The sequence below is a fragment of the Aptenodytes patagonicus genome, chromosome 2, assembly GCF_965638725.1.
Source record: "Aptenodytes patagonicus chromosome 2, bAptPat1.pri.cur, whole genome shotgun sequence".
NCBI classification, from domain to species: Eukaryota; Metazoa; Chordata; class Aves; order Sphenisciformes; family Spheniscidae; genus Aptenodytes; species Aptenodytes patagonicus.
Genome location: NC_134950.1, coordinates 93,468,969 through 93,485,675, shown reverse-complemented (window position 1 = coordinate 93,485,675; position 16,707 = coordinate 93,468,969). Strand labels below are relative to the sequence as shown.

At 35.2% G+C, this 16,707-nt stretch overlaps 1 protein-coding gene across 3 annotated transcripts in view; it reads right to left on the bottom strand.

The window, feature by feature from the left end:
- Positions 1-16,707, bottom strand: part of RELCH (RAB11 binding and LisH domain, coiled-coil and HEAT repeat containing) — an 88,044-nt gene that overhangs the window by 53,110 nt on the left and 18,227 nt on the right. For 2 of the 3 annotated variants that reach the window (XM_076330407.1, XM_076330410.1), the window contains exons 3-9: positions 8,607-8,678; positions 8,443-8,498; positions 8,219-8,332; positions 6,125-6,328; positions 5,942-6,033; positions 4,631-4,939; positions 99-174 (exon numbers count right to left, since the gene is read on the bottom strand). In XM_076330407.1, the coding sequence (XP_076186522.1) occupies positions 99-174; positions 4,631-4,939; positions 5,942-6,033; positions 6,125-6,328; positions 8,219-8,332; positions 8,443-8,498; positions 8,607-8,678 (923 nt within the window). The remainder of the gene's footprint in view (positions 1-98; positions 175-4,630; positions 4,940-5,941; positions 6,034-6,124; positions 6,329-8,218; positions 8,333-8,442; positions 8,499-8,606; positions 8,679-16,707) is intronic. The other variant, XM_076330408.1, reaches the window with a different exon arrangement.

Sequence of the window (16,707 nt, the reverse complement as noted above, 5' to 3'; positions counted from 1 at the left end):
TGTTAGTAAGTCTTGTTTCAAAGCAATTATTGCTTGTTTAACTATTGCTGCCATGCAGAATAAAGGATCTTCTAGTTTATGTCAACTGGGAAATATACCTCTGATCCCAAACGGCTGTCTGCTGACATCCGACAGAAAGACAGTAGTGCTTGATGGAAAGCTGGTGACAATTTCCTGAAATATCGTCAAAAAGGGAGGGGGGGTGGGGGGGGAAGCATAGGTCAGGAAAGGTTACTGAACAAGTCCTTTCACTCTGGTTTAACCAGCTAGGTAAAATGACATTTTGAAATGAGCATGTTTTAAGTGAAGCATACTGCAGAAGTTTTTGTTCAAAATTACCTTTGACTTTTAGGGTGCTTAGTCTGTAGCAAGAAAAAAAGTGAGTGTCCTAATTATGAAGTTACTTTTAGTTCCGAAAAGTGTAACATCTTTAAAACTGCTGCACAGACAAAAATAGGACTAAAGCACGAAGAAAAGGAAGCTTTAGCAATACAAGAGGAAGCATACAATTATGCAAACTGGGGGGGAGGGGCAGAAATCACAAGAACAGTATTTTTGCTTAATGCTCTGATTCTGCACATTGCATAAAAACATTTGAGTAGTCAGCCACTTACAAGCTTCAGGATTAAATAGAGATTGCTCAACTGCCACTTTGGGATCTAAAAGTTGGATTCAAATGTATAGCGATAACCTCGAAACTAACCTTAAATTGCTGCCTAATCCTTAATGTAGATGTGTATCTACAGAAGTACTGCCTCATGGCCATGCACAGCATCAGCCAACACAGCCAAGCTCCTCAAAGCCTTAAGCATGCACAGAAAGCCCTGATAAGAGTCTCAAAACAACCTTGCCCAAGGAGGATAATTTAGCAGAAATGTTCTCAGAAAAAAACAGTTACTGGACTGACCATTACATAAAACAGGCAAGCATCAGCAGCATCCTCCTCTTATTCTTCCCAGCAATGACAACTCCCTCTGCCTTATCTGAGGCTTGTATTTAGATGCAAGTCTAACACTGCCTCATCTACTATGCTTGAAGAGGAAAAGAACATTTGTCTTCCAAAACATGCACAGAAAGCATCTCACCCTACATCATCATCTGCTGTTTGAATCCTCTAATGACACTATATGAGTTTAAGGGAGGAGGCAATTCCTATTTCTTATGTGGAAAGTGGTATCACCTTTCAACTCTTAAAAATGCTATTTTGTGCACCTGAGCGCACATGCAATTATGTGTATGAACTTATATATTTTTATCTAATAGATTGAAGCATCACACTATTTCTAGTAAATGCATCATAACTCACCCTTTTCTAACCAAAAAAAAGCACATTAAGAATCTAAGTTCCTACTTATAATTGTTTAAACTAATCCAGGAGGATACGGATAAATATACCAGAGTAGTTTTCCTCTTCTGTTTACAAAATATGATAAATAAGAATTTATGTTTATTACTTAAAATCAAGTTTCTTTCTTTGCAGTATGGGTTTTTAAAACACGTTTTAAATTTTAATGAAGTAAGTTTGTTCTAATTTCAATCAGCTTGCTTTTGTATAAGGGTTCACTTTAAAAAAAGTTACTAAACGACTCAGATGGTAGCGAGTTGTAAAGGACCTCTGTTTAACAGTACGTTAGTCCTTATTCTGTAAAAGTATTCTTGAATGACAGATTTACAGGCTCTACTCAAGGCTTTAGGTTTATTTACACTGGGAGAACAGGGGCAAGCATTGCAAAGCAGCAGCTGAACGTTAAAAGAATGGTAAGGCCTTGGCCAGCCTTTTGCCCGGGCTGTCCTTTACCTCGGCGTTCGTCCCGCAAAACATCAGATCCTTCCCCACTTGAAACCTTAATTAAAATCCTACGTAAGGGCAAAGTTCTATCCCCATTTTGCAGAGACTGAAAACTAAGTATGACAATATGTCACTGAATTTCCCTGTGGGTTAATTAACAGCAAGCTCTGGGCAGCATGGATCCCATTATGATTGCTGGCTATATTTAGAGTCAAGAAAGCTTCTCCTTGATGAAGTCTATTAAAATCCTTGATGGCTATGCTGGACAGAAACGATGACAGACCCAGGCCTCTTGTACACAAGTCAGTGGAAAATCTTTTCAAGGGCCAACAGATGCCAGCAGCGAAGATGTTAAAATATAAGAAAGTATGATGAATTCAAAAACCAAGTACTACTATTCTATTCCATATAACACTGGGACAAAAGAGTCAATTCACTGAAAAAGTCAGGAGTGACTGCTATATACAGAAAACACCTTGTATTTGGTGCAAACTACCAAACACCTAAAATGAGTTGAATAAATACATGTGGTGCAATCTATTTAAACTGCTGCTAGTGCTTTCTACCGCAATCTGTTAGACAAGGCATTTTTCCAATGATGGCCATGTCCTCGTTTGCGGGCATGCACGCACAGCTGCTGTGAGTGAAGTCACACAAAGCAGGCTCACTTGCTCTTCTATCTTCTCTTCCCATCTGGGCAAGACTTATGCCAAGAATCCACTCCCTAGCTACAGTAGCAACAATCTTGCCTTTTAGGATAGAGTCTTTTAATACCTCTTAATACATTCTGAATAAATTGCAGTAATTGTCTTCTACAAGTAACCACCCCTGGACTGAAATAAATAAATATCCAGCACTTCTATCGTGCTTCCTCTCCCACAGATCTCAAAATACTTAACAAATATAATTCTTAATGAAAAGATTTACTGTATTATTACAAACCAAGTGCATAATCCAGGAAGAAAATTTAGTGATACGGATCTATAAAACACTGTATCAAACATGGTTTCCTTTGACCCTTCACCGACATGTTAAACCCAAAACTCAGTACAAAAACAGCTACGTATTACACATGCGTTACTTATTTCTGCAGTGAACTGCATTTGAGGGGACTTCTGAAGTTAACTCAATGGGGATTCAAGGCTTTATTCAACTACTTTTCAAATAAATCCATGTGCAATTATATTTAAGAGCTGTGAGCAGCAAAACAAATTCTGTTTTTCTAGAGACTACTGTCATAAATCCCACTGGAGATATTCATAGTTCCTTCTTCACTCAGCGATCTCATCCTATTTTGATACCCATCCTCACTATCCCCAAACCATCAATCTAATATTCATGCATTTAATGCCTCCCAGCACTCCCAATTACTCTGAGCAAAAAGAAACTTGCAACAAGCCACAGATGAAAGTAGGTAGACAAGTTTATAGCAATCCATGTTTGACAGCTATAAGTTTTGATTATTACATAGTCTACATATTCAGCTAGGATATGAAAGAAATTAAAAAAAAAAAATCTGGAAAGCTTAAATGGAACTACTGCAAATTTTCCAGAAAAATCTATGCCGAGTTTTACTTTCCTGTTAAACACTAGTGTATTCAACTAGAAGAGAAAGAATTTGTAGTAAGACTCTAAGGTACTGTATTCAGAAATCAGAAATCTTTCCTCCTGCTCAATTCTAAAGTTAAGATGTGACTGAAAAAGTGCCCCTGCCCCTAAGACTCAGTGCAAGAAGTTCAGGAAATCCAGAGAAAACAGGACACTTGGGGTTTGCAAGAAAAGTTAATTACTAGCAGCAGTAATTTTTTCCTTCTTCTTCTTCTTCTTCTTCCCCCCCCAGCTTGTATTGATTTTCCATCTGCACAGAATATCACACATAGATTTCTACTTGGTATTTTTAGATGGAAGATAATTCTAGAAACATATTACTGTATCAACACCAGCAAAAGAACGCTAAGGGAACTGAAAAAATACAAAGCAGAATGGCTACCTGCTCCCCTAGGAATAGCAACGGTAAGACCATAAGGTGAGCTACTTGGGCATCTTTGTCCACAATGGTAACTTTAGAAATTGTACATACCCTCATTAAGTTTGTGGTCCGTGTTACTCCTGATGGCTACACAGTGGTTTATCTATTACATAATAAACATGTTACTTCCCCTCTTCACTATAATGCTTAAAAAGACTGTGTAGATTGGAGAGGCTTTCTAAAGAACACTCAGACACACAAACTCAGTCTTCATGAGAGAGATAACACAATATGAATACCCTATTTTAATTAAAAGAATCATAGTTACCCAGTGAAGACTTGCCCCAAATTCAAAGCTCAAAAAGCAGAATGTCATCGGACACCCTTTCTGATTATTTAAAAAAACTCCATTCATACAGCTCTCTAAGGTACTCTAAGAGAGTTATACACGTCTACATAGGAAAAGTAAAAAATTTCCCAACCACTCTTCAAGCAGAACAGAAGACATTTCATTATGAAATTAAAATTTAAAAAGAGAATGGAAATATCTTGTCTTCCCATTCACCATTTTGATTTTAGCTTTTTTTTTTTTTTGCAAGGAACAGGACTGGTTTTAGAAACAAGTATGAGGTGAAAAGAAACCCTTAAATTTGATACAAAAAAATGTAGGTTTGTCAGATGTACTCCTTCTTAAAAAGATTAGGAACAATATGAAAATATCAGCACTGTACCCTAAAGGTATGTTAAATCTTATATTTGCATTCAAAACACAAATGATCTATGAATATACAGAATTTTACTGTTAGAAAAATACCTATCCACTTTACAAGAATTTTTAATTAAAGCATTCCCGTTTAAAACTTATCACTAACCTATTAGGTTTATCGAAGTGGACTGCAGCTTTAGTTGACGGAGCACAAGAGGATAGCTTCTCTGTTTCTTTACAGGGCACAGAATTTAGCGTATCATCTTTAGAATTCCTTGAATCCACTTCAGCTGATAAAGAAAGGCTTGTTTCCTCAGCATTTCCATGTTTATCATCATTCTCAGAGCTCTTGATATCCAAGTACCGTCCATTGTCCTCTGAGACTGCAAGAGGCACTTGTTTTAAAGAAGGATGGGGAGCTACACCATAAACTGTTGACACAGCAAAGTTTTCATTCTTGAGAAAATCTATTTCACTAAAAAAGGAAAAGCAAAGAATGAAATATATCTGTAGCTTTCATGAGAAGGTTGTTGGAATCACAAGACTGAAGCACAGAAGTAAGGACAACATACTGAAGAGCTCCCTCTTCAACTCCAGTACATTCAAAAATTCCTTTAATAGAAATAACTTATATCACACAGGCTGTTCAAATGAGCATTGTTTTAACGGAGTTCTTGAGTCAATAATTAGCAGTAGCAAAAGTGTTGCACTCAGAGTGAGTGAATCAATGAAACGTGAATAACAATAGTGTTATCTGCTTCTGGCTGACATCTGAGCACTGAGACACAAATTGTGACGAGACAGAACTCTAACTGGGATGCAAAACTTAAAATACTATAGTGGTGAATTAATATATACTATCCCACCTGGCTTTGAAATGGTAACTATGTAAGTCAATAAAGCCACTTAAAAATTATGCACTTGCCCATATGTTGTATTGGTGCATCTCTTAAGAGGAATGATATCTTACAGCTTACAGAATTGTATGTTTTGACTAAACTTTTAAAGTCTCTTTTTTGTTTTTGTTAGAGATACTGTCATTTCTACTAGTCTTGCTCTGTAGAAAGAAAAACTGTGTAGAAATAAGTTATTAAAACAAACATCTTTCTAACAGTGTTTGCAAGCTGTACACACCATAGTACTAAGGAGTGAAATAAAGCTGACTGAAGATAAAACCTACACAAAACACATCAGAACTGATTCTGTTTTCAAAGAAGTAAATAAAGAAGTTGCATCGAAAGAAGAAAACTGATTACAAAATTAAGTGATGTAGGTAATAAAAGGGAAAGAGTCAGTTTGAAGTCTCTTCCTTTTTCTAAATCAAATACCATGTATTAAAAAAGAAAGACTGCCCTGCTCTGAAGAAATCCTAGTCATTTTATAAGTGTAAGCTGTACGTTTTCATATATGTGCTAGAAAAACATTAGGAAGTTATTCCAACATTTATCAGCAGTCGAGGAGATTGATAAATACATACCTCTCAAGTCTTTGGATTTGTTCCATCAAAGACCATTTCTCACTGTTTAACACACTAATTTGATCTTCTAATTTTTGCACTATTAAACATTGCTAAACACAAGATAGAAACAAAAGAGTTTAGTACATTAAAGTTAAGTAGTGCTGCAAACAGCTGAAACATTTCTTCTGTACAATCTCTTACTTCTATTGACTGTGGTGTTGTTTCAAATACAGGGACACTCCCAAGTATAGGAGTAGCAGCCTCTAACTCATCATCTTCTACACCAACTGATACATCCACCACATCTCTTGCAGTAACATGATGGTTTCCAAAGTCACGATAGAGTTGTAACAGGTCAGGAGGTTTTGGAATGTTCAATCCTACATCATCCCAAAGTTCAAAATCCTTCAAAAGAATAAGAGAAACTAAAGCATACAACATACTTTCTTTTATTTTCGTTTCTCTTCCTCATTTGACTGCAGGTCATACAACAGCAAAATAATCGCGTCAAGATTGCACTGTAGTAAAGGAGATGGAAAGCTTAAATCAGATAGCAAGAAACGAAAGTAGAAAAAGGATTCATTTCATGACCCAAAGCAGTTTCACCCTAAAGGCAGCTCTAGGTAATGTACTAAAGAGAGGACCTTCCAAAAACACACAGATCACAATTTTTTTTTTTCTAGGACATGAACACTTTTTAGAATCAGATATAATGTTGACCAAATTCTAGCATAAGCCAGTACAGTTGACAGAAGGCTTTCTACTGATAGGGGTATCGTTTTGTTCCCATCCCATTCACAAGTACAGGTGTAATTTTCCAGAAGCAGTCAAATAGCTCTGTAGATGACTGACAGACGGGGTGCATATTGTCAGTGAAATTTGGACATAAGTGTATTAAATGTGTAGAGGTGTAAACAATACTAGAGCCTCCTGTCTCAAACCATCACTGTATGTCCTTCCTTTTCTCACTGACTTGCTAACATCCTATTATTACAAGATTATCGCATGTCCGTATATATAAATAAGCATGTGCACTGTTATATAGGAGTTGTGATGGTCTCTTTAATGACATTAAATTTCAATTTTTAATTTTTTTTTCCTACTGCTCACAATTTTCACTATATTTTTCTATAGTCTGTTTACATACACCTATTCGAAGAAAGATTATTTTCTGAAAGAATGATGTGAATAATTTAGAAAAAAAATGTGCATTCTATATGTTAATTGTAGTATGTTTATATTTACTTTTTAGAATTAAGGACTTCCCCGGTGTTTTTTTGCTAACTGTCTCAAAACATAAAACATTTTCAGTTGAGAACACAAAAAGTAAGGATAAATTATTCATCTTTTTTCTTTTTGGGGCTGTATCCTCAACAAGTATTTGTATGAAAACTAGCACTGTTAAACTCAAACCTTAAGTGGATGATACAGAAATTCGATTTAACAACCCATCTTCTTTACAGATTAGGATATGAATTGTAGGAAAAATATAGGAGGACTAGTTATAGACAGAACTGGTTGAAATTCAGTATTTAATATTGAATTCAGTATTTAATTCTTCTGGCAATATTCCAGTTTTGTGCTGAATATATATTAGGTGTTGATGTTACTGGGTGCTTTGTTCACCCAGTAACAGTCAGAATGTAATTAGAACCTTCCAAGCATTTGAAGAAATTCTTCCCATGAAATGCAAGCCAATAAAGACATAAAACTCATCATCTTAAGCAAAATGCATCAAAGCACAGCTGTGTTTGGAAATATCTAACACCTTATTACTGAGAGCTTCTCCAAGACTGTATTCAATGTTACAGTATGATTAAGTATACTCATACACATATATATGCCCAGGAGATGACCAACAATGAGAATATTGTATATCCTGCACAAATCAACTGAGTATGATCTAAGGAAAAGATTACATTCAAAATTTTACTACATCCAGATCCTAGAGTTTAACCGAAAGGGTGTCCATCAGAACCCAGGAAAGTGTATAGGTACCTGTAATTCACAGTATTTTTCTTCTTGTTTTGCTTCCTTTAAAGAATGCAAGCATTCTGTCTCCTTCCTACAAATTTTGGGAAAATACTCCTCAAAGTGCTGGGTTTTCAAACCATGCTTTATATATGAAAATGCTAACTAACACATTTAACTCTCAGAATACTCATGTATATGAAGTGAACTACATGCACAGGAAATATCATTTAAGTTCACTTGAGTTTATGATAAGATCAGAATATGGAAAGCAGGCATGTAAAAAAAAAAAAAAACAACAAACCTTTAGAAAGAAAACTTTACCTGATCGTGATTTTCATCTGAAAATGTTATTGATGTAAGCTTGTAACTATTCTTCAATAAAAATTCATTAACTAGGAAGTTTAGAGCTCTTTTCTCAAGAGGTCTGATTGGCTCCTGGAAAAAAAGAAAACAATACACTACATGTTTCGTTCATCTTCCTTTCAGCTATGGAAGCATATCCGTCTTAAAGTCCATGCAAAGCTCAGTTGTCACCAGCCACCTACCTGAATTTCAGGACTTGATTTATAATTTTTTCGTTCCTGCAAAGGAACTTCATTTTCTGGGGAGGAAAAAAAAGTAACTAAATTTTACTCTTTCACACAGGATGAGCTCAGCTACTTCTACATTGTTCAAAGTAGAGACTTAAGAAAAGGTTTATGTACACCACCTGCAGCCTGAGTCAGGTTGGCTCGGAGGGCCTGTATGGTCTCCTTGGCTTTCCGTAGTTCAAACTCCAGGACTGGACAGGGATTTGGATTAAACACACACAGGCATCCAACCAAGGCAAGGGAAACAAAAATAAAATATAAAAAGCAAGGATGGGTGTGAAAAAAAATATACAGTTTGTATTAAACAGAAAGCATGCAATCTTTATGGAACTTATGAACACATGCAGCAGAGTTGGTCTGAAGGCAAACTGGTGAACATTTTCCATAGTTTCATTGGCCTTAAGTTAGCTAAGTCAAAATTTCAAGCTGTCTGACAAGGACTCGCTGTAGGGTTTTGGGGTCTTTTTTTCTTTCTCTTTTTTTTTTTTTGGCTTGCTTTTAACTTTGCATATTAATGGGAAACGCTTGTTATTTCTTCCCCACTCTTACAATCAGCTGATGCTGTCAAATGTTTTGTTTTCTTGGGGTAAGGGGAGTATGCAGGCAATCGGAGGACAGATGTAAATGAAGCAAATACATGCTGGCAGCAGAGGAAGCTGTCTCCATGTAGCAAAGCTTAAACCATGAAGTGAATGTGCTGTCCCATTGAGACTACGGATTTTTTTTTTTTTTTTTTAAAGAAAATTATACAGTGAAATTTTAGTAGTTTAAGTGGCAGAACTTGAAACATACTTTACTACTAAGAATAATCTCATTTTAAAACTCTGTTCAAAAATAGTGGAGTTTTAGGAATACCCTAGAGTCAATTAAGATTTTGAATTTAGTTGGATACATTTAAGAGATGCACAAGACCAAAGAAAAGCAAAATATGCAGCTCTCCTATAGTACTTACAGAGAAGCTTGAAACAAAAATGCCTTTGCTCCATTATTCTTAAAAGTTTCCAGTGATTCTAGACTATACAACACTTTCAATGATCTAGAGTCAGCTTTAGAGATTCAAAAAGATGTAATTCTAGCTGCCGTTATCACCTGTGCCACCTCCCCACCCCCTGGTCACTGTTATGTGTTTCTCATGTTCCAATGTTTCCTCCAAAAAGGGCGAGTAGTGCTTTGTTTGCACTGGAATTTCATGTGTTTTGATGTTGAGGTATACTGTGGCTTCAAATTTTAAAACGCTGTACCTTTGCAAAACATATAGCAAATTTTCTTTTCATAGCCATTTACAGTTAGAGCATCTAAGGGAACCTATTTAAGGAATTACCACTAATTCTCATTAATTAATTCAATTATTTCATTAATTCTCAAATTAATCTAATCACGCTTAAATATACAGTTACCAGAAAGAAGGATTCTTGTACTTAAACAGAAGAGATGAGCACAGAACAGCTACCATACTGAAGTGTTAAACTATTCTAAACAGGTTATCTAACGTTTACTTTATTCCCATGCAAAACTAAAAGTGTTGTAGCTGCTTTTAGTAAGAAAATATTAATGAGATTTTTAATCATTGCCTGGAAGCAATTTAACATGGCATTTTGAAATATTTACACAGAGGACAATGCATGGCAGAAACACTGCATTGGCTCTTGCTTGTAAGAAATGCTACTGAAGACTACAAATAAAATGTTTTCCTCTTTTGAACATCTGTTCTAAGAATCTTTTGATAATTATCACGCATGGAAAAAAAGATTCACTCAGTTTGCATTTATCCATAAAAACTGAAGGAGTAACTACAGTACACCACATTTGCTACATGAAAGTAACTTGTTTGATGCACAGAATTTTACTGCAGCGATACAAAAGCACAACTGAGGATACAATGAATAAAATATGTAAGATCTCTCTAGTATTCAGCAATGCTGATCTGCAAATACTTCTGTGCAACAAAGTTAGAAAATGCTCTTGTAGTAAAATATCTAATAATTTTAGCACTTCCTTGCATTTGAGTTACTAATTCACAGTTACGATTCTAAGTTGTAAGCTACTAATTTGTTAGTTTTTTGAAAACTGTAAAGAATTCAAATTAAGTAATTCTTCTGATGGAAATGACTATGTGTTAACATTTTACTCTTGTCAAATATTTTCAAAGACCAGAACAGTTGCAGATCAGGAGTGCCCTGCACTAGAATGATACAAATAATTAAAAAAAGTTAGAAAAACAACACAAACGAGAAAAACTCAGGAATCCCATTAAGGAAAATAGGAGTAAGACATGTCTGAAGGCGTAGAAAGCCGAAAAACTCATGTCAGACAAACCCATGTCAGACGGCAAGAATTAATTTTTAGTGAACTGTCATGATGCTGAAAATTCTTAGAAGCCATTAGGACTTTACCCATTCAACCTTAAAAGTAGATTACTCTGCTGCATGTTTCTCTGTATACAGTGGAAGATTCTGGACATAGTATATTTGAGAAGTTGTCACTTCGCAGCATGTCACAACAGCCACATAATTCTACTACAACACAGCATTGTTACAGTTGTACCTCATCTCCTAGTCTTACTAATGCCACCATACAAACCTTGATGCATCTAAGTCAGTCACAAATTTAGCTTTTATATGAAGAAGTTTGTTTGTAGGTTTTTTAAATATAAACATAAATATTTGAAATTATGTTGTAGCTATTTACAATCAAATTTTGAATTATGATTAAAAGCTCTATTTTAGAAGCTATACTGAAATGCAATCTTTTGCCAAAATATGTAATGATTTTTAACTCAACAAGTATACTAATGAAATCAACACTGGAAATCCCCATTTGTTGATGATATGACATTCTCTTAAATAAAAAAAGCAACCTCTAACCCCTTTCTTTGTAACCATTGTCAAGTACTGACTTTTAAAACAAATGAGCTGATCTCTCTCTCCCCCTCTCCTTCTGTTGCGAAGCTTATGTACCTTAGAGAAGTTAAGCCTTCAAAAGCATTGATAAAGCCAGCTAAAGTTTAACTTCATGCTTGACTGAACTGATAACGTGTAACTCATAGTACTTGGTCAAAGGAGCTGACACTCCTTAAGAATGATGCACAGAAGAGTTTTGCTGCAGACAGGCTAGGAAAGGAAACCAGATTGATTCTCCTCTACATCAGGAAAGCAGAGAACAGAAATTTAGAGCTATGAGCTTGGTTAATCTTCCTACAAGGAAAGGGCATTTCTGAACAATCTGTTTTGCCTTAGGGGAGAAAACTGTTCTGAATTCAAGTGGCTCTCCTGCTTTTTCTTTTAATAAAGAACTCAAATCACTACAGCTACCATTCTGAAAAACATTACTTAGACTTACTTAAAAGAGCTGAATCTTTCAAGCAAGCAACTAAGCATTAGACCAAGGTTTTCAGATTAATGATTTTTAAATGTTTCCGTTTTCATGCAGCTAATCTAATACACCTTAAAAGAGAAGTGCATATCAGGAGTGGGTAGGCTGTCTGCTCAGCTTTGAAATTTAAAAATGAAGCTTTCTCAAGGATCTTATTCTATTCACCCACATTTGTTAATGACTTCATAAGTTATTGAACCATAGATTGAGAAGTTAGCTATAAAGAACAACCTGTGATTTGGGATATTGAACAAGTTGAGATCTACATGAACAGCAGTCGTCTTAGGCCAAGGCCAAAAAGTTGAAGAAATGAACAGTACTTCTAAAAATTTTCAGTACTTGCTTTCATACAAGCAGTATTCTTTCCAATTATACTAGAATTTTACATTCTACATATGAATTATCTTGTCAGACTTTTGCATACTTCAGTATGAAGTACTTCAGACAACAGTAGAAAGGTAGTTTTACATTGTGAAGCCACTATATGGCATTCTGGCATTTTCTTTTAAAAGTAGTTCTCCTCTGAAGTATCATGGGCCCCCTATTTACCTAGCTTTCCTCAAATTGGACGTAGTTACAGGTTTTGTTGTTGTTTGCTTCTTAATTGTCATTTCAAGTTCTTCCTCCTTGTAAAGTAAATGTAGACCTCTAGATGTCCGAAATTATGCCCTCTAAAACATGTCTGACATCCCATTATATTTGATGGATTTGTGCATACATTTTGAGTCAATCAGAAGAAGTTTAAATTCTCTTGACTATAGTTAGCGATGGAGCCACTATCACAATATACTTCAAGACCTGAGGTTTCCTAATTCCCACTTCCCTGATACAAGTCCTAAGAAGAAAAAAAAGTGACCGTATTTACAGTCAGTGTGAAACACCTCAGGATGTAACACAAATAGACCTGAATCAGAAAGCTGTACTACAGCATAAGAGATGACTATCAAGCTACAAAAATTATGATCAGCATGACAATTCATGAGCAAGCTAACAGAGAACTTGTTATCATTCTAATAGTGGGAAGCCAACACTTGACTCATTAGCCTCATTAATGCTTTTAAGTTAATGAGACAGGACCAGCTACAGAGAAGACCTGAACTACAGCAGACTTGTTTTCAGGTTCAAACCTTGGAGACTATCGACCTGGAAGGAAATTAAGGAGGCTTACAACTGCTTAACAGGGCTTAAGACAGGAAATGGGAAGACAAAAGCAGACCTACTTCCAGGATGAACAAATTGAACACACAATGTTAGTAGATGATTGCCTTTTGTGTTTTGTTTTTGTTTTGTTTGTTTGTTTTAAGATTCTCCTCTGATTTTGATTGCACACAAGTAATAGCACTTATTAAAAACACAAACAAAAAGGTTCTACAAAAAGCAGAAACTGTGAACCCAAGTCTAGATAAATGAAATCCTCAAAAATAATAAAGTGGTTTTTGAATTTGTCTCTTCCCTTCAAATCCTGACAGGGACAGTATTTCATTCTGCTAATCAGAGATACACGGTCTAGCCAGAAATCAATGCTAATGTATGGAGATCTGAGAACACAAATAATTGAAATGGAGTTTGATTATGAGAATTAATTTTATTATCATTGAAAAACACAGCATTGTGTTTTTAAAAATTATCAGATTCTCAGAACGGTAGATGTCAAAGGCAGGTTAGCAATACTAAATGTTTTGAATTATGGAAAGTAGGGGTTTTAGATCACAAACACACTTGTGCACACAGTCAATTTAAGACGTAGCAGAAGATTCAGTTCCTTAGATTGAATGTCAGATGACCTATTTACACCAAATGCTGTGGGTATTTGACTTCAAGTTAGGCATACTCTTATTCCACAGGAATGGAACAGGTTTTCCATTCTCTGGTTGTTTTAAGAAAATGAGTATTTGGAAGGAGGTTTACTAAGCCTAATAAATACTTCAAGTACTGACTTTATCTTAGCACCATTTCAGCACTTCATACATGAATTTAGATTCAAGACTTATTAGTCTTAGAGAACAAGTTGTTTCCGTCTAGTAAATTGCAAGCTCTAAGGATGCATATGTTTTCTGAAACTCTTCATGGATTACAAATGTATTATCCAATTTGTTATACAGCTCTCTACATTTATGTTAAGATTCATGTTTAAGGAAGAAAATTGATGTTTTCTAAATTGCATTTAGTTTTGTCATGCTCACATCCCAACTGGCTTTTGTGACTTGCAGGTTTTCAGTCAAGCTGATAGTAATATTATAAAAGAGACTCACTTAGCTTCCTTCGATCAGATTTCCCAAGAGACAAGTTCACATCAACTCTTCAAAACATGTTTGCTTCTAGGCCAAATTTTGATTGTAACACCAGATGGAATCAACTGGGCTAACAGATTTGAAATACTGAAATCCATTTCAAACAAGAGTCTTTCTAGTTATTTCCAGGAATTTTTAGATTGGTTAAATAAAAAAAAGGGGCAGCTAAGTCTAACACCATCCATAACAGCAAAACAGAAATATGATGGCTTTGTATGGCATACATGCACATTTTTTGATTTGGTGCTTTCTAACATTGCCATAGTATGGAAGTATTTGTAACTGGATACATTATAAGTTCAGTTTTAAAGTCCTTCTGACTCAGGACCAGTTTCTTTTAGTGACTGATGTGCATTTATTTCCTATCCTTCATTTGACATTTGACTAGGGAATTGATATGGAAATCACGGGTTCTGTCCAAACAGTAAAAAACAAAGATAACAGCATGAGAAAGGCATTTACAAAAAGAAATTATTCAAACCTCACTCTGAGAACTATCAAAAGAAAAATATGACTATCAGATCATGGCCTCAAGCTTTCACAACAGATTACAATTTTACCTCCTAAGCATCAAAGTTCTTCGCTGAGAAGAAAGAATATGACAAGAAATAAGCAGGATGGACTTCCAGTTATGTTTCAAAGTGCATTTGCAGCTAAGAACTACTTCAAAAGCAGAAGTTATAAGCCAGAGTTTGTTCAAAGAAGGAACTGGATATGAAAAGTTTTTGAAATCTCTACTGACATAATTTTTTTATGTGCAAATTAAATACTTACCAGTTTTCTGAAGTTTATTGCTCAGGTAGATGGTTTTAAACAGAATTGAGGCAAAAGATTTTAAGCAATTATAACTGAACCAGAATTTTAAGTAGAAATAGGACATTTTGGAAAACTTCTAGTCTCTACAAACATCCAGAAATAATATCCAGTCTTGCTTTGTTCAAGTTCTTACGTCACTTTTTAATAACTCTTTGAAAAACCTCTCTAAAGGAACACAGAAATGTAATGTAAATACCCTGCCATATAATTTGTCTATTACATATGACAGTGGTCAATTAATATACTGCAATCTTCAAAAATCTCTATCTATTTTAGGATGTACTTAAGTTTAATATTTAATTTTAGGATATATTAATTTCACACTGGAAGTAATCAATATTTTGTCATTAATGTTCCATCAGAAGATTAATGGTTCTACTGGATGTCAATTCTGACTGGTCTTTACTTTCCATAAGCATCTCTAATCCAATTCAGTTACTAAAGGCAGCACCAAGCAAAGATCAAACTAGTTCTCTCAGTAATACTATTGCCAAGAAATATTGACTAGAAACAGGAAAAATCTACCAAGATGATGAAAAAATTAAAATATTTGGAATTTGCTTGTTTCTTCCTTGTATTCCAGGACACAATTCAGAAATACTTGGGTTCCTTAAACACACTTTGTTTAGAAGATTAGCTGTGTATTTACAACTATTGCCCCTTGAAACTGACTACATATATCGAAAAAGACAGTAATTAGATAGTAATAAGTATCTGGAAGTTTCCATATAAATCGAACAACAGCAAGTACCTATGGTTCCAGACCAGAGCACTAAAATACCTGAATTTGCTTCATGTTCATGAATTTAATCCAGTCCTTTACCACAGAAACACTGGCTGGGTAAGAAAAATGATATTTTCTGAAAACTTTTGTTTCTTCTCTCTGGGTCAATACTGGTTACCATTTCAGACTGACCGAGAGAAGAAATTTCAGAATCAAGATCCTTTAGAGAAATATGTTTCACCAGCCTTTTCTTTGCCTAAGAACATCACAGTCTTTCTGCTAGGATGAATCATGGTGGTTCAGAGCAGAGACAACAGCGTGGAACAGACATAGCAGCTTGCATCATTTCAGGTTTTATAAAGCTAAACTATGTGATCAAAGGTCACAGTGTGCACAACCTCCATGTGCTCATGATATTAAACAGTATTAATTGACAAGAAGTAAACAGAGTTCTGTAGCAGTTTCTGGAGAGCTTTTATGGGTTTCTCTATAAAAGCTCTGAATAACTTAATATCTGAACTTAGAAAAAAGCCTGGATTAGAGAAACACAGCTCATGTGCAAAAGAGATTATTATAATAACTTCAAATGTAAGAGAAAAGCAGTCTCTGCCTTTGGCAAGATAATCGTAAATCCTGAAATTAAAAATGCCACAGGATCCTAAGTTCAGAACAACTGCAAGAGGCAAAAAACCCTGTCACTTTGAAACAATCTTATACAATCAAGAAATCAAATGGGAGAGAAGAAAAGCACTACAATTAAGATTTGTAGCAAAGAAGATTTATGGAACTGAGAAAATTCTGAATTTACTCTGCATTTGGTAATGCTTGTTTGATCTACACGTAAGCTATATTTAAGAGATGACTTGCTACAGATCTTTACATCAGAAAGCTATCACCCATGTAGCAGTCACAGACTACTACATAGAATATTTTAGCGTACGTTTCAGCTAAAGTAGTAGTCAGAAGGCAACATCAAGATACTGTTCCACTGACAAAAACTGGGCACATTTTTCAAGT